Here is a 27,498-nt window from a genome sequence, read left to right on the forward strand (position 1 = left end):
AACTAAACTTCATAGTATTAACGCTCTATGCATGCAGCAACATAGCAGGTTTTAGAGCACTTTACCACATATTCTCTCATTTGACTCTTACGATAAATAACTGCACAGCATATAGGGAAGATATTACTTCCTTATTACAGACAAGATGATCTCAGGGGAGGTGAGGTATCAAATAAACTGCTGAGAGTTGCAAGCTAGCAAGTGGTAGTGTCAGGCCCAACCCAAGGCCTTTGGATTTTTAAAGTATCTTTTCCGCTCTCCTCCACAGCCATTCTTGGGGTCTTAGTTTGCCTTGATCGCCTCCTGCTGCAGTGGTTTATCCTCCAGATCAGGGGCTATCTGCCTACGTCTGAACTCAGAAGTCAAATGGCCAGGTTTCCCAAAGTGTGATCCGTGAATTACTGGTGACATGTGAGATCACTGAGGTAGTTAGGTGGATGCACCATTTTAAATGGTAATAGTTCTGTCTGTCTTTTAATGTATATTAAGTAAAACATATAATTATACATCAAACCTTTGATTTCACTTAGGATTAAGAGTGATAGAAAGAAAAGGTGAACAGGGCCAGGTGCGGTGGCTCAGGCCTATCATCGCAGTACTTTTGGAGGCTGAGGCAGATGGATCACTTGAGGACAGGAGTTTGAGACCAGCCTGGCCAACATGGTGAAACCCCATCCCTAACAAAAAACACAAAAATTAGCCGGGCGTGGTGGTGAGTGCCTGTAATCCCAGCTACCTGAGAGGCTGAGGCGGGAGAATTGCTTGAACCTGGGAGGCGGAGCTTGCAGTGAGCCAAGATCGCACCACTGCACTCCAGCCTGAGCAACAGAGCAAGACTCTGTCTCAAAAAACAAAAACCAAACAAAAAAAGAAAAGTGAACAAATGTGAGTTACTTTTACTCTATACTTTTCTGTACAATGTGAACTTTTAACTAAGAGCTTGCATCTGATTCTTTCTCTTGTTTAAAAACAAAAGAAAAATCTGCTTTCTCTGGGACACAGTGCCTAGCCCTCCCATGTTCACCCAGATGGTCCTGTGGGTACCATGCAAATCTCCATGACAGCACTTCTCATACAGCCCGGTCACAGAGGGTTTATTACTCATGTGTCTTTTTCTCCAGACTGCTTCCTCCCTATGGTCAGAGACCATGTCATTTATTATTCTTTGCACCCCTGATAGTACCACGCCTAGCAGATAGCAGATACTCAATAAATGCATGATGAATAAATGAATGAGCAGTCTCACTCTCCTCTGGGTAGACCCTTCCTCAGCAGTCACAAACCAAGCCCCTAGTGTGCCCGTACTCACTGAATTAAAAATAAAACAAGCCAAAACCAAATCTTACTCCAAATCATTTCTACTGCCTTATTCATGATCTGTTCTCTCTGTGCCTTTATGCTTTTGCACAAGAACATCTGCAAGGAGAGAGGCTCTGTTGTCACCTTCCCTTTTCCATCTGTTCCAGATGCCAGCTCACCTGCTATCATTCTACCCGGGGTAATATCCGAATCCCCAACCAATGCCTAATTGTGGATTTGAAACAGTACTTTAGGGCCCAGAGGTGGAAAGCCTTCAGGAAATATCTATTGCCAACAATGCAAGCCTCAAAAGCCTCTCTCTTTGGAAGGTTATCCCAGGAGACTCTAAAGGTTTCCTAATGAGGAAAATTCACCAATAAACTGTAACCCTCAAAACAAGACCAGACTGCTCAGATAAACAGCTAGAGTTCTCAAAGGAGATGGAGGCAAATTCCTTCTTCTCACTACTTGTGATTCCGGAAATCAATTTTTTAAATTCATGTTCACAATTCATTAGTTAACTCTGGCTGTCACTTGATGAACCATTAAAATAAATAACAATCTCGTCAAGATGTATGACAGATTACCTCTTCGGGTTCCATTAAATCCTGAAGGATCATAACTGTGTCAAGGTATGAACTGCATCCCTAATACTGGTGTGGAAACCATGGTTGGAGTTTTCCATCCAGGTAAGCCAGGTATGGAAAGGTAAAGGCATCTCAGAGTCTGCAGGCATGTTATTTTATTTATCACTCCTCCATACCACCCATAAGTCAGCATTTATCCATATGAGAGACTTGCTGGGGATAAGTGACCTTGTCTTTAATTCGTGGAAGTGAGTTAGAAGGCTTCTATTGCTGCTCGACAGACACACAGAGAAAGGAGCTGAGACCGCTGAAGAAGGCAAGGGAAGAATAGGTGGTTTTTAATGATTTCTGGAGATAAGGGGGGCCAGGAAAAGGGATGCTTATAATCTCCAATCTCAAAATTCCTTCTTTGGGCAACGAGGATCACTTTCCTTACTTAGGGCATGTTCCAATATTAGGTAATTCTTTTTCGTTCCTTCACCAAACACCCAAAATCAAAGTGGCTACCTGGGGTTTTCCTCAATGAAGGAGCAAAAGAACAGGTAATATTTTATTCTAGGTATCACCAAAATAAAATCAAGTTCCTAAAACACAATCTGACCAGTGCCCACCCCCAACAACTTTCACACTTTATCAAAACTGAGAATTTCTTCAAAAAGTAGGAAGGGCGGCAAAGAGTCTATTGGGCATTTTGTTTAGTGCCATTGTGAAACTTCAACTCAGTTTTTATGACTCATTAATTCATTTCCTAATAATTCCTAATTGGATATTAACTGTCAGCAGTGAGTTTTGTTTATTGAAAAGTATTAATATAATAACTTTTCTTTCTGCACTTTCCCTCCTTGATAGATGCTTTAGTTGCATTACAATGAAAAAGCATGAGTTGGAATATTCTAGTCCTACCACTTACTAACTCTTCTAACCTTGGGCAAATCATTTAACCCCCTGAGTCTTAGTTTTTCCATCTGAAAAATGAGAATATTTTTTTCACAAGGTTGGTGAGAATGAAATTGGATAATAAGCATTACTGTGATTAGCACAGGGCCTGGCTTCCTTATACCTGAATCACCTCCTCAGTGAGCCTAAAAGCATCCCTTCCCTAAGTGTCTTTGCTTTGTGCTAAAACAAAAGCAGAATGAAAGCAGAAGGTTTTGGGCCTTAAAAAAGTCGTAAGAGGCACTAGAATGCTTTTCAAATTTCATTTTTAAAAACCTCTTCCCTTTAAATACACTCTTACCATGGGGGTATAAAACTCACTGGATGTTGCTTATGCCTTGGATTTAATCTGTGTGAACCTAAGACCCTAAGTATCCACTGTAGCAAGGCAGGAAAAGTTAGTACACCTACCCAGCCCATGCTCAGAGATATCCAGATGTCATTATAGTGGCTGTTTCCCCACCATGCAGGCATGCTGACATTTCCCCTTCTCCCGGCAGTTTTTAAAATAGGAAACAGCTGTCAGATAGAATACATAATAGAGTAAACCTTAAATGGAGCATATCTCCCCAGTTTAATTGACAGCACAGGGGCATTCACTCATTTGTACTCGCCAGCACACGTTTACCAAGGGCCTGCAAGAAATACCAAGATAAAAAGATCTCAGACCACAAGTTCCAAGTCTAGTGGTCGCTCATTGCCCCAGTGGCCAAGGCATTGCCTCCTCTTCTATTACCTTCCCTAAACCTGTCCCTAAGAATTCAGACTGTTTAGCTTTGTTACCTTATCAGCCATGATCCTTAACCCCTTCACTGCTCTATCCCCATACAATAACCTAATTCTCCAACTCCCTATAAAAGGAAATACTTAGGCTGGGTGTGGTGGCTCATGCCTGTAATTCCAGCACTTTGGGAGGCTGAGGAGGGCGGATCACAAGGTCAGGAGTTCGAGACCAGCCTGGCCAACATAGTGAAACCTCGTCTCTACTAAAAATACAAAAAATTAGCTGGGTGTGGGGGTGGGTGCCTATAATCCCAGCTACTTGGGAGGCTGAGGCAGGAGAATCGCTTGAACCTGAGAGGCAGAGGTTGCAGCGAGCTCAGATTGCGCCATTGCACTCCAGCCTTGGGCTCTTGGGCAACAAGAGCGAGGCTCGGGCTCCAAAAAACAAAGGAAATACTTAGGAAAATGCCAGCCTTATAAAGCTTTGGTAAACCTTGGCTAAACAGCGAGCATCACTGCCTGTGAGGAGGGAATTTGCTAAACAAATGATGGCATATTCATACAGTGGAATTCTGTCCAGCTATTTAAAAAGGAGGCAGATCTTTTTGGACTAACATGAAAATAAGATCCAAGATAAATAATGTTAAAAAAGTGAAGAACGCTATAAGTGGTATACTTCTACATCTACTTCCATTTTCTTTCATTACATTTCTAATGTAATTTATTGCATTAAAGGGTATTTACAGATACGTCAGTTGTTGTCCATGCAGAGTATCTCTGGAAGGACACAGAAGAAAGTGGTTTCAACCACCAGCAGAGGGGAGGGGAAAGAGGAGTCAGGAATGAAAAGAAACTTTATAGTAGGTTTTCCTGTATACCCTTTTAAATCTTTGCATCCTTTAAAAATACTGATTTTTAACAATCACAATAAAAAAGGCTATGGGTAAAGAGTAGACATTGCTGAACTATGTGTTATAGAAGATAAGCAATAAACACAAAGCCAAGAAAATCAGGAAACATGTCACCACTGAGGGCAAATAAGAGGCGAAAGTTGCTGAGCTGTTCCTGAGCCCTTCCCTTCACCTCTGCTTCTTCCACAGCGTGTAGAGAAGCAGCCTGTGGCCAGAGACCCAGTAATCAGAGCAGTAGGTCCAGCTTTTGTGAGCTACCCATTCTCTCTGGATTTATTGATTGATTGACTGATTGATTGAGATGGAGTTCCGCTCTTGTTGCCCAGGCTGGAGTGTAATGGCGTGATCTTGGCTCACTGCAACCTCCGCTTCCCGGGTTCAAGCGATTCTCCTGCCTCAGTTTCCCAAGTAGCTGGGATTACAGGCATGTCCCACCATGCCCAGCTAATTTTTTGTATTTTTAGTAGAGACAGGGTTTTTCCATGTTGATCAGGCTGGTCTTAAACTCCCAACCTCAGGTGATCTGCCCACTTTGTCCTCCCAAAGTGCTGGGATTACAGGCGTGAGCCACCGCACCCGGCCAGATTTATTTATTTATTTATTTATTTTTATTTATTTATTTTGAGATAGAGTCTCGCTCTGTCGCCCAGGCTGGAGTGCAGTGGCCGGATCTCAGCTCATTGCAAGCTCCGCCTCCCAGGTTTACGCCATTCTCCTGCCTCAGCCTCCCAGGTAGCTGGGACTACAGGCGCCTGCCACCTCGCCTGGCTAGTTTTTTGTATTTTTTAGTAGAGACAGGGTTTCACCGTGTTAGCCAGGATGGTCTCGATCTCTTGACTTCGTGATCTGCCCGTCTCGGCCTCCCAAAGTGCTGGGATTACAGGCTCGAGCCACCGCACCTGGCCAGATTTATTTATTTTTTAATCTTTCTCTCTCTCTCTCTCTCTCTCTCTCTCTTTCTCTCTCTCCTCTCTCTCTCTCTCTCTCCTCTCTCTCTCTCCCCCCACTTTCTTTTAAGGCAGAGTCTTACTCTGTCACCCAGGTTGGAGTGCAGTGACATAATCCTGACTCAATGCAACCTCTGCCTCCTGGGTTCAAGTGGTCCTCCCACCTTAGCCTCCTGAGTAGTTGTGATACTGTCCTGTGATATGCGCCCATGACCACACCTGGCTAATTTTTGTATTTTTAGTAGAGACAGGGTTTCACTATGTTGTCCAGGCTAGTCTTGAACTCCTGACCTCAAGAGACCCACCTGCCTCAGGCTCCCACAGTGCTGGGATTACAGGCATGAGCCACCATGCCTGGCCTATTTAGTTTCTAATTTTTCAAATACGAAGGTTGGGTTAGGTAATTTTAAAAAATCACTTCAAGTTTCTTCACTCCACAATTATTTTCCTGAGACTCCTGCAAGAAACTCATCTTTACAGGTCATGCCTCACATTCCCAATTGATGTCATCTGGGCAAATCAGTCCAATGAGAGCCATAAGTGGTCAGAAAGCTTTCTTAGCAGCCCTCTTGGTCACTAGGCACACTACCCAGGAGTCAAGCGGTGACAAGAGACTGCTTCCTAACCTTCCAAAAGATAGGATCTTCCAGGATGTGCTGCTCTGATGTTTTTGAAGGGCATAGGGAAACACACAGGCAATGTTTGCAGAGGCAACAGACTAAAGAAAGCACATCTGTAGTTGTATTGGCTTTGTGTGGGTTGTATGGTCAAACAGGTAGTCACTCTGCTTAATGTGGGTATCCCATTTTCCATAAATGTCTATTTCACCACCCCAAAAAGCTCCTTTTATCATGAAATTAATCATCCGATGCAAAGTACCAGTCACAAAAATGATGAACTTGCACAGAATCCCACTGCTAGACAAGCCCAGACAAAAACTGTTCCTGTTAGCCAAGGAAATTTGCACACAATTTTGATAAGTGGCACTAGGGCCACCACATAAGACAGGAAATAGATTAGAGGACATCAGTGTATTGAGACAGAAAGTGAAAGGGTGGGCAGAATTTGCGAGGTCACCAGTTTGAATACGGCCATTCCTGCTTTTACTAAAGGTCAACTTAGAATACAAATGTTACAGAATTCATTTAAAGCCAAAAAGCAATTCTGACAACGACTGTCTTAAAATTCAAGATTTTTAGGTCCAAAATTTCTTACTTAACCTAAAAAATGGAAATCTTCACAATGTAATGAGATTGGGTCATTTAAATAGTGTTATATCTATGCAGTCCAGACAAACCAGCTAAACAATCCTATTATTAAAAGCCTCTAGAGAGTGTTCAACAAGCTCCTTAGATAATGAAGCTTGGGGCAGCGACACATCCCTCATTATAGTCAGAAAGTTATCTTAACGTGTGAGTCAGGTTATTGCGTGCATTTATGTTTTCCCACATGCTGCTCTTTCCTCAAGGAATGCGATTCTCCTCCCCGACTCCCTGCCTGGTTCGCTTATTCTTCAAGATCAAACACAAAAGTCACTTTGTGTGTGATGCTTCCCCAACTCCACTCATCCTGGCTGCCATTCATGCACTAGTGCATGTATGCATTTTTACATTTTTTAAACTACAAAAATCAACCTATTTTAACTGTTCAGATATATATGAAGTAAAAATGGAAGTTCTCCCTTTACATGACCCATCCCCCATCATTTCCCTCTTTATCTTATACTCTCAGCATTCCCAGCTTGTAGCACAGTGTCTGGCAATAGTAAATCCTCAAAAACTGATCAATGAATAATTTAATAATGATTAATAAATAAATTAATGATGATGGTGAAGATAAAGTTTTAGCATTTATTGAACGCTAACTACAAACCACAGAGTGTATTAAATATTTTACAAAAATCAATGAATGAGCTAAAATGCCATTCTATTATTTTTTTGTATTGGTTTTAATATTTTACTCAGAAGTGTGCTTAAAGAATATTATAATTATATGACTTAGATTGTAAAACAATATGTATAGCAGTATCCTATTTTTTAGAATAAAAGTATAAATATGTGCTCACATATGTGTTTGTGCACGTATAGGAAACAGATTAGAAAGGAATATATTCTAATACCATTATCTCTAGCTGGTAGAATTACGGACAATTTTTATTTCCTTTCTTTTGCTTCTAAATTTTATATAATGAGCATATGTGGCTTTGTATAATCATTTTTTAAAAGTTGTTTTAGAAGAATAGTACTGATACATCATTCCCTTTTAGCAGTTTTCTCTAGGATAAAAAATATGAGGAAGTCTGAGCTTAATTAAAAAAACAGATTTCTTTAAAAAAAAGTTAGCAAATCTTCAGTGTTCTTAATGCAGAAAAGGCAGTGTTCAAAGAAGAATTAAACAAATCACTCCCGTTGCAGGAAAAATTCAATTTACTGCATGCAGACTGTTTCTTGACTGAAAAAAAGTTAATTCCTTTCATTCAGAATCAGTATGCATATTCACTGGCTATATTTCATCTCACATCTGCAAACTTAATTTTTCCTTTCTTGGTCATCAGAAGATTAGGAAATAAATTTTAGCCCAGGCAATAGATCCTACTTGGCAAGCTCAAAATAACTCACTTATTAAATAGCAGCACCAAAGACCAGTAGCGGACTTCCAAAGGACTGTTAACAATACTTAAAAAAAAAAAAGGAATTAAAGGCTCCAACTGTCTAAAAGAAGACTAGAGATACATGAATAAGAAAATACGATGTTTTGGAATTATGTGCAAAATAGTAATGCTGCATATAACCCATCCTTTAAGTTTTAGCAATAATTAGAAAAAATAGTTTCCCAACATTGAAAGTTATAAAATAATGTTATCATATTGTCTAGAAAAGATTATAGATTTTTAAAAACAAAACATGTGTTATCATGAATATTTGTATGTACTTTCCAAGAACTAAAAGATGAAGTTCCCCTTTCAGGATCCCCTGTGCCTGAGAAGGAAACTTTCCAGTGAAAGCCTACTAGCTAGTTAAAAATTTCTTAAAAAAGGAAATCTTCTGAGTAGTATACTTGGGAGCATCCTTTTTCTTGGGGGGATCCCTGCTAGACATATACAACTTATAAATGCTTGCACCTTTAAGTGTAGGGATGGTCTCTGAGTATGCCCACATTCATATCTAAGATATTCAACGCCTATCCTTCGGACACTTAACAAGGACTCTGAGTTCCAAATCTCCCTGAGTGCTGCAGTGCATGCTGACGCTCTTTAAAAGCCATAGTGCTCCCTTACTGTGAAATAAAACTGCTCTGTCTCTTGCTGGTTGGCTCTCCTCTTAGCAATGCTGGGCTTGCTCATGAAGGTTTCGGACACTGTGGACTTGACGGACTCCATGGAGTTGCTGTACTGGAAGCAGTCAGACACATCAAAGTCCTCGACAGTCACAATGTCCTGGATGGTTTGCAGGGTGGCCTCCATTGTCTTCTTTACCTGCCACGACAAGGGTCAACAGGATGCATGAAGGGTGGGTTGTAAAACAGCAGGTGATGGAGAAGCTTGAAGGGAGTGGGCTGGGGAAGGCCAGAGGATGCCATCAGAATGTGCAGCTCTGCTTCCCACTGGACAGTGCTAAGTGAGAGGTAAACATCACATGGACTCTGTTACAGCATGATACTCTCTACGGTGAAAACCTAAAAGCCACTACAACTCTTCATGCTATGTACTTGACCCAGATCTTTTAATGTTTACTTTTAAAATTTAATATTAGCATTTTTATATCATATAGCAATATTATATTATATATTATATTTTAATGTTTACTTTTACAATTTAACATTAGCATTATTATAATATTATATAGCAATATTATAATAGAAGTGTTAAGGGAAAGAGGATAAATATATCTAAACCAACCCCCTCATACAAACAGCTAATTAAAATGTGTGATGGGCCTAGCACTGCAAAGCCCCAGGTTCTGTTTCATGACCTTCAACAAACTGATGAATTTGTTTGCTCATTTGCAAACTAAGTGACCTATCCCTACTTCTTCCTGATCTTCCTGCGAAAAGTAAGACTTACTGAGACACAAGGTAAGAAGCCATCTGAGCTCAATAGAAAGCTGGATCACCTGCCCTTTTGAACTGCTTTTTGAAAGCAAATACACTGAGCCCAGAAGAAACTCACCCTTTCCTAAGAGGATGGAGATGTTTGAAGTGTCAAAGTCAAAGGCCTCTGTTTGTTTGAACATGCTAGACAAAGCTAGGCATGAGGAGGTGGTTTCAGAGACACAATATTGTTCACACAGCTGCCAAGTGCCATTTTGATTAAATGTGTAGAGGGGAACAAAAAGCATTTCGCAAAAGCTCAAAATAGAGCACAACCTTTGGCAATGCAAGAGCAACTTCCTGGAGTTCAAGGGCAGGATGTAGCAGAGGGGGAAAGTCCAAGCCTACATTTGGCTAGGAAATGTTTGCGGCCGCCCGGACATTCTCTGCATGCTCCTTCCACCTGCTCCCAGACGGGCAGCAGCAAAAGTTTCAACAGGGAAACTCAGAGTGTGGCTTTGAGCCTCCTAAGGAGGAAACTCACCTCTTCGTTTTCAATCTTTAGAGTGGATAAGCGAGACTGCAGTTGTTGGCATCTCTGTACCAGCTCACTCTGGACAGGCTGCTGGGCACAGAGCTGGGAAGCCTAACAAAAGAAAGCAACACCAGGTCAGAAAGAGGATACAGTCCCCTTGGCAGTTCCAGAGTTCCCATTACTGGCAATGAAACTACCCATTTTCAAGGTATAAGGCTCGTGGTTTCTATGTTGAAGCAAAATCCAAAGCCAACTTGTGTGAGCCTCTTCCAGGACCAAACAGTACATGAAAGGAATGGGTAGGGGGATCTGTTTGGAGCCCGGCAGGGGTAGGTCTATGTAGGGTCTGCAGCTCCATGGAAGGCTGAGGAGGCTGGAGAAGAGTGCCTCAGGCAGCCCCAGCTCCAGAAACACAATGCTTTGGCACAGCGAATATTTCCTGCCGAAAGTCCAAGTGGCCACCTCTCTGGCCCCTCCCTCATCCCCCTTCATACATCAGAGTGAAAGCAGGAGAGAAGTGGGTCAGGAGGCTAACTTGCTGCTGCTGGCAGCCAGCATGTGTTTATAAATCCAGGCCATGCATGACAGCTCTGATTCAATGAGAAAGCGTGAAACCAGGAACAAGTTGGTCCCCTATGCTAGAGGGCCCGAGAGGGTATGGAATCTGAAGGAGCTTGGCATTTTCCAAAGAGCCAACATTTTACCCCAGGCCTTCCCTAGAGCTGTAAGAGAGGAGTCTGCCTTTCCCACAAGGATTATTACCAATTAGCTTTCCCTTGTGTGAAGGAATGGCTGCTCCACTGTCTCCTGTTGGGGATGTGGTTATGGGATGAGGTCATCCACAGTCCCCTGGATGACAGATGAGGAGCAGAAGGCTGAGAGAGTTGGGAGGCAGGACTCATGTGGAGACAGCTCCTGTCACCTTGTTACCGTTCGTCCTTTAGCCTCTTGTCTGCAGAGAGACATCTGGATAGAAATGGCCTCCTTCCTCCTCAGCAACGAGTGGGCACATTCACATGCCCACGGACCATTCCCTTGCTTGAAAAGACAAAACCTCTCTTCAAATGGAGGGGGCTGGGACTTGACCTTTTCCTCCATTGGCTTTTAAGCTCCCAACTGACTTGACCTCCTCCCCCAGCTGAGAGGCTGGTCTGAGCCAGCTCTCAGATCTGAAGAGAGCTGACTTCACTCTAACTCTTGGATAAGCAGACACAATGGAGAAAGCTCAGTGGCCAGAACCGGTTAGTGCCAAGAGGGAAATTCTCTGGCTGCCTGATGTCACCAGTCAGGCATCCAGAGTCCCACAGCCTCTGAGGGCACCAAAAATGGAGCCAAGTACCTCCTCCTAGTACATCTGAGAGCACTTGGCATCAATTCATATGCTGCGCACCCCAGAACACCAGTTAGTGTGGGGCCTTGGCCAATTTCAAGGCTTCTGGTCAAAATGCCACCCGATCTTTGGCCCTAATTCAACGACTTGCAGGCAGCTCCCTCCTGTTGCCTCCACAATCTGCAGACAACCCACACTGATGGGGACAGACTGGCTGCAGAGGCCAAGAATGACCCACCCTCTCATCTCTTTTTATTTTCACTCATATGAAGGCTAGGCTAGAATGCGGAACCTTCACAAGCTCCTGAACTGGTCCTGGCCCCTGCCTGGCTCAGCCACTGATCAGCTATATCACATAAAGAGAGCGCCCCAGCAGAAGAGTGAGCTATTGATTTTTAAAGTAACCCAGATCTAGCAGAGAGGAATCATGGAAGGAAAAACCACCTCCAAGCCTGTTCCTTTAAGAAGTAGCAGAGCTGATGATGATGCATGCTTTGGCAGTGGTCCGCTACCAGGGTGCAAGGTAATACACTTCAGCTGCGCTCTGGAGTATGGAAATAAGACACTGACAGGGGGAGGTGGGGGCCTGAGCACCCAGCATCTGGAATCCTCCTTTATGGAGACAAGCTGTTTGGCTCAGAAGGCAACTCAGTCACTAGCACCAGAAAATGTATCATTCCACTCAGCTGGTCCCCACGTTCCACTGATCCCTGGGAAGGAATCTCAGTGACAGCTGGAGAAGGGGCTTGGAAGGCAAGTTTGACCAGAAGCCAGGGCAGGTGAAGAATGGGACTTCCTGAGGCTTGGTGACACCCCTTCCCCCAATTCTAATTGCACATGCTATCATCTCACTTCTCCATCTGTTCAGACACTGACATTTCCTAAGTCACAGCAATGGAAATGAACTGTAAATGGTTTGATTTTCCCCAAGAAGGAAAGAAAGGAAATCAACTCCACATTTCTGTCTCTAGGACAGTGTCTCACTCTCCATAGAGGCCAACTGACGACAGCAAATCCTCTGGTTCCACTGCCACAGCTGTCATTCTGGAGCGGAGATTTCTAGAGTCTGGATGCTAATCTTGAGAGAAGCATCATTCCTGATGAGCACACATGTTGCTGTTATTTGGTCCCCTGGCGTCCACTCCTCCTTCTTTTGGTAGCTTTGGTCTGACTACCCTTAGCGAGGGGAACCTCCCACTCCACAACTCAGGCCATGTGCTTTGCATGGACCCAGGCATAATCACTTCACCCAATCAAAACCAGAGACACATGAAACTTTGTGGGGGCTTTGAGGAGGGAGGCAGAGACTCTTTCCACTAGATTTCAACCTACCAGGGAAGGCTGGAAATGCAGTCACCTTGCCTCCATGGGAGAATGACCTATCTGAGAATGGAGCTAACACACAGGAAGTAGTGCAGAGACAGCAAAACAGTGTCTTGGTAAAATTCCTCCTCCTAAAGCCAACTATACTCAAAGGTCCATCTTGATCTTTTCTATCACATAAGCCTATAAAACCTCCTTCTGATTTCACCAATAGGTGAAATGGTGGCTCCTACCCACAGGAATGAGGTTCACTCTGGCTCGTACACACAACAACACAAGTGGAACCAAAAGATTCAGAACGATGAAAACCCAGGAGCTTCTCTTGCCTCTCACTTTAGTGTATTTAGGCCCTTCTTATTCTAGTCACTGGAGGTGAAGAGTCCAAAACAAGGCCCCCATGTTCATGCTCCCCTGTCTGGGCAACCAGCATCAGGCCTTTGGGATGGCATCTTAGCTCCTTTCCTTCCTGCAGGTACCCATTCTTTTTTGTTCAATACTCAAGCAAAACTATACACTTCATCACAGTCTTCTAAGTTCAGGAGAATAAGATTATTCAGAACTCTGCCAAATGCCAAAAGATCACAACATTCCCTGCCTAGCTGTCGCTTCTCCACTAAAGCCTCTAGGATGTGGCCCCACTTCAGCTCTCATTTCTTCTAGCCTCACCACTGGGAGCACTCCCCTCCCTCACTTTCCTTTCACCATCCTGAACTGTTGGTAGTTTTTAGAATACACCTGCTGTTTTTCACCTTCTTTGATCCTGCTGGGCCCCTTTGGATGCCCCTCTCTGTGCATAGTTCTAACTCTCCCCTTAGTGACCTTATTCCCCAGACTGTAAGCTCCCCGAGGGCTTTAATCTCCCATGTCTGCAGCCAAGCCCGAGTGTCTGACAGCATGCACTCATTAAGTGTTTGCTGAGTAAGTGGAATATGCCTCACCCACCTGACAAGAAGCTGGGCCCAGGCCTCTCCCACCCCAAAATAATGTGGCTTCTGTATAATGAATCTAGACAAGTCCACTCAAGCCCATGGAGGGTGGAGGTAGAGGGAGAGGGCCTCACCATATCCCCCATGTGGGGCTGAAACTCAAACTTCATAGGGGGACAGAAGACGTTGTTGTACATCTCCATGAGGCGCTGCTTGTCACTGGTGGCATCCAGGTTTTCTACTGCATTCTCGATGGCATCCAGACCCTCATGCTTCGACTGTTCCAGGTTTAACTCAGCAGAGAGGAAGGTGCGTAGAGCCCGGTTCAGACTTGCATGGTAGCCTAAGTCACAACACTGCTGTGGGAAGGAGAAGGCACATGAGCACACCATGGACAGCCCCAAGGCTTGGCGGAAATGGAGCGTGGTCCTGAGGGCAGATCTGACCACATCAATAAGCCTGGCTGTGTAGTGGAAAGAGGGCTGACATTCTGACTTCCAAGGCCTGGGTGAGAGTTCTCAGTTCTTGATTCCCAATTCAATGGTTAAACACACCCTAGAGGGCTGTGAGGTGGTTGGGAGGAAGAAGATTCATAAGATTAAATGACATTATTTAATTAAGTGCTATTTCATAAACATGAGAAGAATTGAGAGTTAAAGAGAATCCTCTTTCATTTTTAGGTTTATCTGGGGTTGCCATTATAACAAAATTCAACAATAAAATACAACCTGCCACTCACTGAGGGTTACTGTGGTTAAATCACTATATAGCAACCAAGCAAGGCGATTTCAGGGTTCTGAAAGCAGAGTATTGCAACAGCAGCTAATGTATGCAAGCTCAACTCTAGATGGGAGAAGGACAGAATAGGGAGCTGACTCTGTGGGTCATCATTCCCACCAACTCCCAACATCCTAGGATAGGCCTTAGCTGCAGACTAAGGTTTACTGACATGCCTCCTCCTTCCTGGCATCTGACAACAGATGCCCCTGCACTACAGAAATAGCATTTACAAGACTAAAAAGCTCTACGCATAAGTGTTACTGGAAAAATTCATGCCATGTAAAGGATTCTGATTTTTTACAACAAAATGCAAAATGAAAATGGTATGAAAGAGGCAACTGTATAAAAAAAGCACTGGCGCAGAATCAAGCAACCTTGGAAAAGCCACTCCCCTTCTCTAAACCTGTTTCTTCCATAGTAAAATGAACAGATTTGGCCAGGCCAGTGGCTTTCAAGCAGTACACCAGAGCCGGCACTGAAGCTGCCCTTGAGAAGTGGGTAAAAGGACAACCCAACTACTAGGACTTGGAGTCTTCTATTCCTCCTTCAACCAAGCCAACTCTGCTCTTTTTTCTATTTAATATTTAGGGATTCTTTGTAAGGTCTGCTTTGAAGAAATAATTCTTCTGTTAGAGAAAAGTCTGAAAATCCTTGGACCAAATGTAATCCCTAAGGCCCTCTTCAGCAACGGCATTCTGTAACACTGTGATAATATTCCCCATCCCTCCCCAAGGACCCAGAGATCCCAATCCCTTGGTCATCCATCATCCTCCCTATTGCTTAAGCAACTTTGAGGTCCAGGTCCTGAGAAGAAACATCAGAGAAGAATCCATGCATAGAGTAAGGCCATCTGCCTGATTGCCATTTCATTGCACAAGCAAGCATCAAATTAACTCTCCCCACAGCCTTTTCCTTTCATCATGATCGCACTGGAAGCAGCTACTATTGGGGAAGAAAAGGCCTATGATGTGCTTCCTCTTTCCCAGCATCTGACAAGAAGCTCAGTGAGAGCATCAGTTGGGCTGGGCTCTGGGTTCAGTGCCAACAGGCCCTGGCAGCTGCCTGGCTGCAGTGGAATAACAGCAGTTACAGCTTAACTAGAGGCAGAGGATGGAAAGACATTAAATTCAGTTGGGAGGGAAGAGCAAATGGAAGCTAGACAAAAGCGGCTGATTAGGACGCTGCACGTGCACAGGCCCTCTGGGAGATGCTGCTGGTCTCACCAGGCTGCCCTTGAACCTGTAAACATTCCTGACTAGCTCTATGTAGACCCTGTTGATAAGCTCTGTGCCTATAAGTCTAATGAACAGAAGTAACACGGCCCACAGAGTGTATGTCTGTGGGTGGAGGGGGTGTGGGCAGGGGGTAAATGTGAGAGAGAAAAGTTACCCTTCAAAAAACCTTTACCCATTTTTGGTAACTTCCCTTTCCTCTCCATTCTCACTACCTCTACCCCTATTCATACCCTTACTGTCTTACACCAGTGCTGTCTGCTTCACTGTCCTAAAATGTGACTTTAATTATGGCACTTACCTGTTGAAGAACCTAAAATACCTCTCATTTTTTTCCCCAAGGTAAAATCCACCTTCCTCAGTTTTGAAATTTAAAAAATGCTACTATTTCACTAAGTATGCTTACTATACGTCAGCCCATGTGCTAAGTCCTTTATATACACTCTACATTTTAATCCTCATAATAACCCCAATGAGGTTGGTATTATCTTAATTTTCCAGGCTCCAAAGCTGAGGCTCAGTGAAGTTAAATAATTTGAGCAAGGTCCAACAGCCAGAACAAATTGTAATCTGTCTTCAATCTATCCATCCAACATCAACTCCCTTTATTTTCTTCTTCAGATTCATCTGCTCTAATCCAACGAAATACTCTCTGTTTAGGGTATAGTATTAAGCTTCAAATCAGCTATATGGCCATAAGCAAGCTACTTAATCCCTCTGGGCCTCAAATGAGGATAACACCAGCCTCACAGGTTGTTGTAGGCTAACAGGCAATATATTTACATATATTTAGTACCATGTAGACACTTTAAAAAAATACTAATATAGCTCCAAATCCACTGACCTCTGCCCTTTAGCTCCCAGAATGTCTTCTTCCTTAAAAGTTTCCTACGCCTCACCTGTTGGAATTGGACCAGATCTTCAAGATCCAAATTAAATTCTCAGCCTCTGGGAAGCCAGCCAACCCTGCAATCCTGGACGCTAATGACCCTAGCCTCTACTTAGAACCACACTAATCTGCAGCTTTCATATGACAAGGAATACACTTCTTCATTCTATGACTTGCCATGTCATATCACCCCAACCAGACTACCTTCACTCTTCTTTACATCCCTCAGCATTAGGCCTTGCTCACAGTAGGCACTTCATAAATTTCAGTTGACTGACTGATGCCACAAGTACAGATTCCAGCCTCTCAGGAAATAAAGCACTTAGGCTGAATACTGACCTAAGTCAAGTGGGTAGATGAGGCCAGTGAAGCCTTTGTTTTGCTCACTCTATGGCCAAAGGGAGGCTGGGAGTTTTCCCAGGTTGGTGCACTGTCTCTATTTATATAACTGTTCTGTAGGTTCTTTGTGCCAATGAGTGAGGGTCTGAGTCACAATATGCCCCTGGCTCCTCTACACCTCTAGCCAACCAGGCAGATTCAGAAGAGGTTTTCCAGAGTCTTGACTATCTACATACCTGTAGGGGAACAGCCAGAAACCAAGCAGTTAGCGAAGAAGCAATATCTGGCAAGGTTAGGTAAATGAGATTTGAATATTTCATCCTGTTCCAAGGAGAATACCAGTAAGTAGAGGAAGCACATTATTTTGCTCACAATGGGGACAAAGCAGGCTTTCCATGGCTTCTGATGAGTTCTGTGGCCACGCTGGGCTCCCCTGGCCATTTCTGGGTTATATAAATGTTTGATGAATAATCTCTCAGGGGAAATCAAATTTTTGTAAGAATTTAATGACAGCCCATCCAGATGTATGATGACTTGAGTTGATAGCTCATTTACCCTTTCCCAACTGATATCCTCACCCAGCGACTCCAGAAGGCCTGGAAAGGAAAAATGGCTGTTTCACAATACCCACTTCAAGTTCCCACAGAAGAGAAAAAGAACTGTCCTTAATGACATTTCTTACTGAAACAGCCAAGTTCCCTCATGTCTGATTTGGGTGCACATGGTGTCACAGACCTTCTATACATGTACACGGCACTTACAACACTCCAGCTATGCATGAAGACAATGCCCTGTTCTTCATTCATCCATCTGCTCTTGGGTTGAGAGAGCCAGAAGAATATGGGGGAGCAAAAGTACATTCCAGTGAGCCTACCATTCTTAAATGCTATCAATTGAGCTCAGAATGTCTTTTTGGCTTGAAGTCAAGGTTTCCCTAGTGTGGTAGAAGTCTCAACTGGATTCCTACAGTCTGAAGTTTAAATCTTACACTATACTATAAAAAGAATTCGGAGGCTAGTCCTTGGTCAATGTAATGGCATCGACAAAAATAACTTCTTTTCACTTATCCTCAATGCCTTATGCACATATTTGGCTTCAAAACCACTAGGAAGGAGGCAGAAGGGTGTACATGACACAGATGGCAATAGACTGAAACAGGATTCATCCCATGTCTTAAAGCAAGTAATGGATAATGTTAAGATCAGGATGCCAATATCCCAGGCTCCTCACTTAGTCCTGCTCTAACTGCATCCTTTTGGCCCTTTTTATTGCATAGATCAGCAAGAAAAAGTAAGAAATTACTGATACATGCAAAAACATGGATGAAATTAATCATGCTGGGCAAAAGATGCCAGACACAAAAAAGGATAATCCTATCTTTATGAAGTTCTACAATGGGCAAAACTAATTTATGGTGAAAGAAATCGTAACAGTGGTTGCCTTGGGGTGGGGGACTGACTGGGAAGAGACAAGAGAAACCTTCTGAGGCAATGGAAATATATCTATTATCAAAATATTTATTCTATATCTTGATGTAGGTCACAAAGATGTACAAATTTGTCAAAACTCTTGAAACCATAACACTTAAGTTTAGTTACTGTATGTAAATTATACTTCAAAACAATATTGAAAGGTACAAAAAGAAAAACCAATCTTAGCTTAGATGATCATCCTCCTCTTTCTATTCCTTTCTTCCTTCAGTAAACACACTATGTGCTCAGCTATATATTAAGCACTGGAGGCTACTAAGGTAAAGAAAACTCTTGGTTCCTGCTCTCACAGAACTTAACAGAGGAGACTGAGATCTTTCTCTGTTCATAGTACAATGGCTCACAAGCACGTTTTTGACTCCCAACTCACAATAAGAAACACATCATCTATTGTCACACCCCCCCATAGGATGTACAAGTGTGTACATACACATCTAACATAAAAGTTTCACATAATCTTACCAATGTGATGTACTCTAATATTTTCTTTCTTATTCTAGTCTCATCTATTCATTTGAAACCACAGATTAAACCAATAAAAGTGATTTCCTGATTTCCCTAAGGGATCTCACCGATGGTTTGAAAAATGCTGTCTTACAGTCTATGAATACTCTAGTGCAAGAACTACTATATTCCATTTTTGCCCCTGATACTGAGCACGTGGCTTCTCCCTAAATAAATATTTACTGAACGTTTATAGAGCAGAACAATACAACTTTAAAAGAAATAATGAATGTGTCCTCATCCCAGGAAAAACAACAAAAACCCAACCAACCAACAAAATAAAACAAGACACAACCAAAACAGCAGCAAAGAAACATGAGAAACTTTATTACTACCTATGTAGCCTCCTGATCCCGGTGATAGACCCACACCCTGCCAAGTACTAAGGCAGCCTCTTTTTCAATGGCATGTCACACCACATCCTGTGAAATCAGGCTCTTAACAGACTTTTTTTTTTTAATGATGAAAACAAGGTACAAAATACCTTGCTTCTTGGACTGATTTTAAAACACTTGCTTATACCTGATGGAGAATCTATGGATTGCAAAGGTTGTGGCTGATACAGCAGTAGCCCCTCCCTTCCCCTGAGATCAGCATTTTGGTGAAAAAGGTAGGGAAGTTGCCTTGAGTACAAAAAAAGAGAAGAGGGCTAACCAACAGTAGAGGTGTGGCAGACAACACAGTCTGAATTTTTACCAAATGCGAGATAAATAGCAGAAATTGTGCACAAGAAAGAATAGATTCTCTTCCTCATGCTGAGAACAGGCCTCTCTCCCAACAATGAGGAGCTCCAACCCTGAGGAGAAGAAAGGATCTTGTTTAGGGCTTTGACCTCCATTGAAGGACAGTGTTCAGATTGTCATCAACAAGCAGAGAGAGCAAAGAGGTACCAGAACAGGGAGCAAGGCTCCACTAACCCAGCGAGACAATGACACCTAGGGCATTAAGTGGCTGAAATCTACTGAACCAAAAATCCTCGGCTAAAGGGAGACAGGAATCTGTATTTCAGAGAAGTTCCCCAAGCAACTCTTACGTGAGGCCAGATTTCAATACCAGGGAATTAGTCCAGTTCTTCAGTTAGCTAGAGGAGGTTGGGAGTCGGGTAGGAAACAAAGCTGGGTTCCACAACAATTCAGTGACAAGCCTAGAATACCCAGGTAGTGATATAACAGCAAGACTTGGACCCAAACCCCATATGATGCTGTGAGGTATAGCAGGTTTGCTTGTGGAGAAACCAAGGCAGGAAAGCATGAGTGGTCTGGCCAAAGTTTTGCAAAGCCCAACTGCTGCCACCAAGACCCTGAAACAAATGGCAGGCCTCAAAGACGAGATACACTTGAAGCCCAGGACACTGGGTTGCTAAATTGGCTGGCTCCAGATGCCTCACTTTGATGACTGGAAGGAGAGGTGAGAAAGGGTGTAATTACAGAGCTTCACTTAGGTGTGGCTCAAGACCTGGGCCAGATTGGAGTCTGTAGGTGAGAAGGTTTATAAGACTCAACTGTAAGGGGAAGCAGCAAGAAAAACAAGGCCAAGAATAACTCACAGGCAAAAAACAAAAAGCTTATCCCTGGGCTTGCCCCTTGCAAAACACATGTGCCTATTAACCGCTTTCCTCAATCACCTTTGAAAAAATTTGCCAGATGTCAGGGGGAGCTGGATACCTTTCTGACAGGACCCTAATTTGCAGCATAACCTTGGACAGGTGAGTCTCGTAGTCCTCTGGACCCTGAGCTTCCCTATCCAGCAACTGGAGACAGCAACGCTTACCCATAATGGTGATGTGACAATCAAATGAGATAACACTGAGAAACCTTAAATGCAAATGTAAGGTATGGCATTGTAACTCTTTAGTTAAGTTCTTGCCACTCACTTCTCTGCAAGAGAAGCTGATGTAAGAAAGTATTTCCTAGGCCGGGTGCAGTGGCTCACAGCTGTAATCCCAGCACTTTGGGAAGCTGAGGCAGGTGGATTACCTGACGTCAGGTCACCTGAGGTGAGGAGTTCGAGATCAGCCTCGCCAACATGGTGAAATCCTGTCTCTACTAAAAATACAAAAATTAGCTGGGCATGGTGATGCATGCCTGTAGTCCCAGTTACTGGGGAGGCTGAGGTAGGAGAATAGCTTGAACCTGGGAGGCGGAGGTTGCAGTGAGCCAAGATTGGGCCACTGCGCTCCAGCCTGGAGGACAAAGCAAGACTCTATCTCAAAAAAAAAAAAAAAAAAAAAAAGGAAGAAAGTATTTCCTGGCAGAAAGACGAGCGTAGTGGTTATGAGCCTGGGTTGAGTCATCAGGTCTAGGTGCAAATTTTGCCTCTGTCATTTGTTAACTGACTCTGAGTAAGTCATCTAAACTCTCTGTTAATCTGTAAAAATATAGATAATAATGCCTTCTTCCCAGAATTCCAGTTAGGATTGAATGAGATAAGTGTGAAGTATTTCACTTGGTGCTTGGCAAGCACCCTGATGGATCATGGCTGCTGTCTTCATAATTGTTCTCAAAATGCACCAGACTCCTGAACAATAGTATCAGGGAATGTCTGATGAGGATTCTGAAACCAGAAAAGAGGTGCCCTCAGGCCCTCAGCTTTAAGCACTTACATCAATAAGGTCAGATAGGTCATGGATGTAGTACTTGAAGACAGATGCATTGGTCGCTTCCAAAGCCAGTAAGTACTCATTCCGGGCTTTGATGGCCTTCAGCTTATTCTCCGTGTACTTGGCTTGGCGCTGAAAAGGAAACAGAAGTTCACTTTTACTTTTTTTTTTTTTTAAGGGGGGATTGTTCTCTAAAAGATAAAAGTACAGTGTACTCAAGAACTACAATTGTGCTGCTACTCCCTATGCGCATCTGCCTTAAATTGGGTTCTAATTCTGTTTAATGAGATTCAAGGGCACAATGTAGATCAATTCAGGAAAGGTTAATGAGGCTCCCTACTTAAGATGCGTGCTCCACTTTGATTCTATCTTCAAATATCATTCCTCATTCTTGCAATGCCACTCTGAAGAAGGTACCACTACTCTTGCCCCTGAACACCTGATACCTGAAACCAAATCCTGGATCTAGTCACCCTCAACCCCTCCAAAGCAATAGGATATTGAGCTCTATTTGGAAAATGGATTGGGAAAGGTGACTACTGTTTCTTGCTGCTAGAGGCTAAAAACTTGGAGCCCACGTGCCCAGTTCTCCCAATACCTAGTATTCCCTCCAGGGCACAGAGCAAGGCCTCATTTTTAGTCACTAGGCACTAAAAGAACCCAGAGTTTCCTTGTCTGCTCTCCCCAGAGCCTATTTGGAAATTCCTATCATCCATACCTTACCGAATGTTGCTTCCCAGCATCTATAGCTGTGGGAGCATACGTACCTTCTCCTTCATCTTCTCAATCTTCTTCACTGAGCTCCTCCGGACATGTTTCTCCTCAATGCGAACGTTGGCCGTGGAGTCAGGGGAGCGTGGGGTCTGCCGGTCCTCCTGCTTTACCGATTTACCAATTTGCTTCTCCTCCTGCTTCTCCGCCTCCTTTAGTTTGCTCTGAGCACTGATGCTGTCGGCATTGTACATGTGATATGTCTTCATGACCTGCAAGACATCGCCCACCCCCACCCCCGAGGTCAAGCCAAGGGGGTCAATACTCTGCTTTACAGACTAACAGACTCAGCTGGAGCTCTCCCCATGAAGTAATATCCTCACACCCCTAAGGGAAAAATTCAGAAGTGTTTGGTTCAGCATATACAGATTAAAGACCACTCCAAAGCACAGGAAAGCAGTATGCGAACTGAGCCAACATTTCCTCTCATTGAAATAACTTCATGTCTATCCATCATGTATTATTTACTTCAATTCATTATCATTTGTAATCATTTCTCTTTAATATTGGCCAGGTGATTTCTATCACTTAGTCACCTCGTCATACCGAGTAGATGGGAAACACCACCACCCCTCTCAGGCCCCAAGGGCAAAGCCTTCCTGGGCTGGTCAGGAACCCTGAAGAGGGCAGTGCAGCCTACGGAGTACTGCCTATGCTTTCTGTTACCTTTCAGATATAAAATAGGGAAGAGGAAAAGCTTCCAAAAGCTCTTTCTACTGGCCTGGCATTCTGGGGATCTGTCTGTTCTGCTTTATCCAGATCAAACACCCTCTCACAGCAACTAGAGCAGCAGCAGCAATTACAATGCCAGTTATCGTTTACTGAACACTTAGTATATTCCTGGCTTTATACCAAGTACCACACACACATTTTCTCATTTCATCCTTAGGGCAATTCCACAATCTAGACAACAACCCTATGAAGACTGTAAGCCTTCATAACAATTCAGGTAAGAGTCTGGGAAGGAATAAAATCCATATGAAGTATAACTGGAATTGCCACAGGAAAGAAGTAGTATAAAAGGTGAAGGATGATTTTCCATCAAGGCAACCATTTAGGAGTTCAATCCTTTCTCTTAACAGGGAAGCCAGGAAGCCTAGAACTCAAGCTTGTTTCCAATCCTACTAAACATACTACTTTCAGCCACCCGGTACCTGCTGTACTCTGTGGGGAGCTTTCTGTTTCCATACAGGGAGTTCAACAGTGTTGAAAGTGTGATGCCCTAAGATTTCTTTGAGAGAGAATTAGAGTAGAAATTGGTGGGGGGGTGTGTGTGTGTGTGTGTGTGTGTGTGTGCGTGTGCATGTGTGTGTGTAACAGAGGAGTGCCAAAGTACAATATTATTATTAATATCTACCACTTAATAAACATTGTGTGCCATGGGCTTTAGGTATATTACCTCATTTAATCCTTACAATAACTCTGTGAAATAAAATGTTATTATTTCTATTTCTAAAGATAAGGAAATAAGGCTCAAAGAGATTAACTGTCACACCCAAGGTCATACAAAGAGAAAATGTCGGAATCAGGATTCAAACTCAGGTCTGTCAGACTCCAAAGACCACATTCTTAGCCACTAAGCAACACTGACTCTCCTCTGGATAGGACTGGACCTGAACCGGTTGGGAGGAAAGGTTAAGTATGGTCAAGATATTCTTGAAAAGAGAAATTGGTTCCATTTATGAACTTGAGTTAGAACAGTGTCTCAACTTGGGGCTATTTTGGCCTTCAGGGGAAATGTGGCAGTGTCTGGAAATATTTTTGATTGTCACAACTTGGGGATTACTACTGGCATCTACTAGGTAGAGGTCAGGGACGCTGCTGAACATCCCATGCACAGGACAGCCCCCACAACAACTAATTATCTGGCCCAAATGTCAATGGTGCTGAGGTTGAGAAAACCTAGCTTAGAAAGACTTTGTGGGTAGACTAATCTAGCCCCTACGATCAGCTGGAGGCAAACAAAGGAATAAAGAATATTGGGATACTGACAAAGTCAAAGTACATTAGAGTCTAAATTATGTCTCATTTTGAATGCAGAATGTTTTAAATTAGCTTCACCTTTTTCTGAACCTAACACTACTTCCCATAAATTTTACCAGGATAATATTCTTCATATTTTCTATACAGAAGAAATAATATTTAACAACCAATGGCATTTAAAAGCCTTTCTAAGTAATTCAAACAGACCCCCAGCTTTCCAGGTTAACTAAGAAGTGGAAATGAGGCATCTGTTATTCCAGATGAAGAAGTGTAGATAGGAGGCTCCTTTTTTTTCCCTCTTTTTCCACCTGAATCTGACCATGGGATTCAAAAGCTTAGTGAGCAGTTACAAAAGTGAGTGCTTTTTTTCTTTTTTAAAGTGATTTCCTATTTCATGAAGGTGCATGATAAAGAGAAAACGCTATGAATAAACATGAGATAAAAAAGAGGTCAAATAGCGCTACCAAGTCAACAAATGGAAGTAATAAAAATCAACAATTTACAATGTTCCTTAACCCTAAAAAACTTAAAGAACTTTCGTGTTAAAAGAGAGTAAAACACTACTTTGCCTAAGAAACTATACATTCTTCAGGGTAAGCTCTACTTCTTTTGTGTTTTCTTCTCACAGTGGAGAAATATGTCATATACACAATGGTGGTTTTACAAAGTGGTTGCCCAAATGACTGCATGACACAATCTCTCTTCTGGGTAAATACTGGAGAAGCTTTATTAGTGCCTTTCAACTCAAGAGAAAACTGAGGTACCCAGAAGCTGAAGCCAAAACAACTGAAAAAATAGGAAAGTCAAGACAGGACTTAGAAATTTATATAGATATAGATATACATATACATATTAAATATATGTTTATAAATATATATTTATAGTCAAGATAGGACTTAGAGAAAGTCAAGATAGGACTTATATTAGCTATATACATATACATATGTAAATATATGTATATCTATATATCTATGTCTTAGACATACAGCTACACATATGTATATATAGATATGTATACATATAGATATACATACTTCTATCTATATATAGTGAGGCAAATACAAACTATAGCAAAAAATTGAAAAGTCTACATTCTCAGTTCTGTGAGGAACATTCTACTTTACTTTGAAAAACTAAACACTGAAGTCATGTATTTAGCTCTGCTCCCTCTGACAGCCACACTAAAATAATAGGGAAAAAAAGGTTCTAAAATTATTATCATTTAGGTATAAATTGAGAAAAACAAAAAGAATGGAAGCAGAAGCTGAAAAACAGGCAGGCAAGCAGTAACTGATCTACTTGAGTCCTAAACCAAAACTAGAGTAAACCAGGAAGCACCCAGATTGATATCACAGAAGCCCGAAGAGAAATAAGTAGCAGTGGGATGAAGGTAGAGCTGAACACAAAATAAGCTATTGAAAATCTGAGAACAGTGAGATCCCAAGATCCCCTCTCCCACTGTAGCGGAATACTAGATGAGAGGTTTATTCTGTTAGAGAGGGTCCATGGACTAGGGGATACAAGGTTCAGCGGTGATAGGGGGATACTGAACTTCAACAGGAGGATTAGCTGAAGTCTATGTTAAATTTTGAGATGGTCCAGGCCTCTTCACAACTCAGCCCCCAGACATGAGTAGGAGATCAAAAGTGTGATCTCTTGGCAATCTGACCATCCAAGATAAGAGACATAGAAATACTAAAGTTGGGGCTTCCACAAGGACACAGCCCAGTTAGAACACCCTACTGTGAAGGCCACAGCTGACATAGAATCTTTTAGTACCTCACTTTAAAGTGTGAACAGGCAGCTAAGGATAACCAGGCATTTAAATGAAATGTCTAATATGAAAGACCAAGACCAAAACTAGCAATTTAGAAGAAATATTATACAACAAGAAGAAAAGTTTGAAAACAATATATCCATAATAGCCCTGGAGAGATAAATGAGAAATAAAATGATACTGCATCATGAAACAAAAGTTGGATGCAACAAAAAAGGGAACATGTAGAGAACAAGAAAAGAGTTCTTGGCAATTAAGATTCAACTCAAGTATCTCTTCAAGGAGCCTGACTTCATCCCTGTCCTCTGTGAAGACATGTAAATGAGTTCTTGTCACTTCATTTTCCACCTGATGCTTTACTTTTCTGTCTCTCCCAATTAAAACTAAACGCCTTGAGGTTAGAAACATCTTATTTGTTCTTGTCTCCCTAGTGCCTACTGCTAGGGTCAAATAGGCAAGCAGAGTTGAGGGACTATTAAGTGCCATGTTTCAAGGGAACAGGTGCTAAATACCAGTCTGAGGTAGCTCTGCCAGCACACAGCTGCTGCTCCAAGCCAAGGGGATATATATTTAGGGGGAGTATAGAAGCATAAGGCCTCTGGGATAATAACAGCCCCAGAGTGTCCTAAAGCCTCTTCTTTCTCAATTCTAGAGCCTCCTTGACTCTTCATACTCAGCCAATCCACACTGGCTTCAGTGCCTCCATGTATGCTCCTTCCTGTGGGGGTTTGCTGGGTTTTTCCAGACACGACCTCTGAGTACAACTGAGGCAAAGAATCCCAGAGTTCTTTGGGAAGCAGTGTGTTCTGACTTCAAAGGCATTCCCGGTGCATCCGTCAGAAAATGAAAACCATTTATGCCATGGTTTATATACTAGCCAGCTCATTATCAGGGGAAAAACACGTGGAGAAGAATGCTTGCTAGGATTGCTCTCTGAATAGCAGCTGTGGGAAGCAGGCCCCGGCACAGAATGCCAAGTCAGGGAAATCAAAGGCCCTTCAAGCAGAAAACAGGAAGGTGCAGAGGGGCAGCTGGCCACTTACAGTGGTATTCTGGGCCCCCTGCCCAAAGGCATCTTTCTTTGGGAATACCTGGGTCCTGCTCCTTGGATCATCAAGGTACAAAGTTACTAAAATTACCAACCCTTGGATAACTAGTCCCCTAAAAAAGGGTATTAACGGGTATTAGGGGCAGATGTGAAGAAGAGCACTGAAAAAACTGGATGGGTTTCTTATATGCTTGGTTTCCTTTTTCCAAGGATCCCAAATAAGTTCTATTACCTACAATGTCATTGAAACAAGAGGCCCTTCCCTGCCTTCCTGACAAGAAAATAATGGGAAAGCTCCTTACAAGAAACTCTCCCTTGTTCTCTTCTTGACTCCTCAAGAGTGTGCACACAGCAAGCAGCTTCCCAAAGCTAGCTTGTAACGGTCCCAGCTTCCCACCTGATAAAACCACTCTACCATGCAAGGTGACCAATTAACCTTTTTTAACCTAGAACTTTTCCAGTTTCAGTACTGACAATTTTATGTCCCAGGAAACTCTTCAGTACTAGGTGAAGAGGGACAGTTAGTCACCATAATCCCAC

General features: G+C 42.8%; 1 protein-coding gene across 7 annotated transcripts in view; it reads right to left on the reverse strand.

Annotated features, from left to right (window-relative positions):
• The window catches only part of SRGAP2 (SLIT-ROBO Rho GTPase activating protein 2), a 250,304-nt gene that overhangs the window by 49,549 nt on the left and 173,257 nt on the right, over positions 1 to 27,498 (reverse strand). For 5 of the 7 annotated variants that reach the window (XM_007988687.3, XM_007988691.3, XM_007988688.3 and 2 more), the window contains exons 6-10: positions 22,147 to 22,362; positions 21,383 to 21,511; positions 13,681 to 13,905; positions 9,977 to 10,078; positions 8,681 to 8,878 (exon numbers count right to left, since the gene is read on the reverse strand). In XM_007988687.3, the coding sequence (XP_007986878.1) occupies positions 8,681 to 8,878; positions 9,977 to 10,078; positions 13,681 to 13,905; positions 21,383 to 21,511; positions 22,147 to 22,362 (870 nt within the window). The remainder of the gene's footprint in view (positions 1 to 8,680; positions 8,879 to 9,976; positions 10,079 to 13,680; positions 13,906 to 21,382; positions 21,512 to 22,146; positions 22,363 to 27,498) is intronic. The other 2 variants (XM_007988689.3, XM_037985633.2) reach the window with 1 other exon arrangement.

This window comes from Chlorocebus sabaeus, chromosome 25 (assembly GCF_047675955.1).
Source record: "Chlorocebus sabaeus isolate Y175 chromosome 25, mChlSab1.0.hap1, whole genome shotgun sequence".
Lineage (NCBI taxonomy): Eukaryota > Metazoa > Chordata > Mammalia > Primates > Cercopithecidae > Chlorocebus > Chlorocebus sabaeus.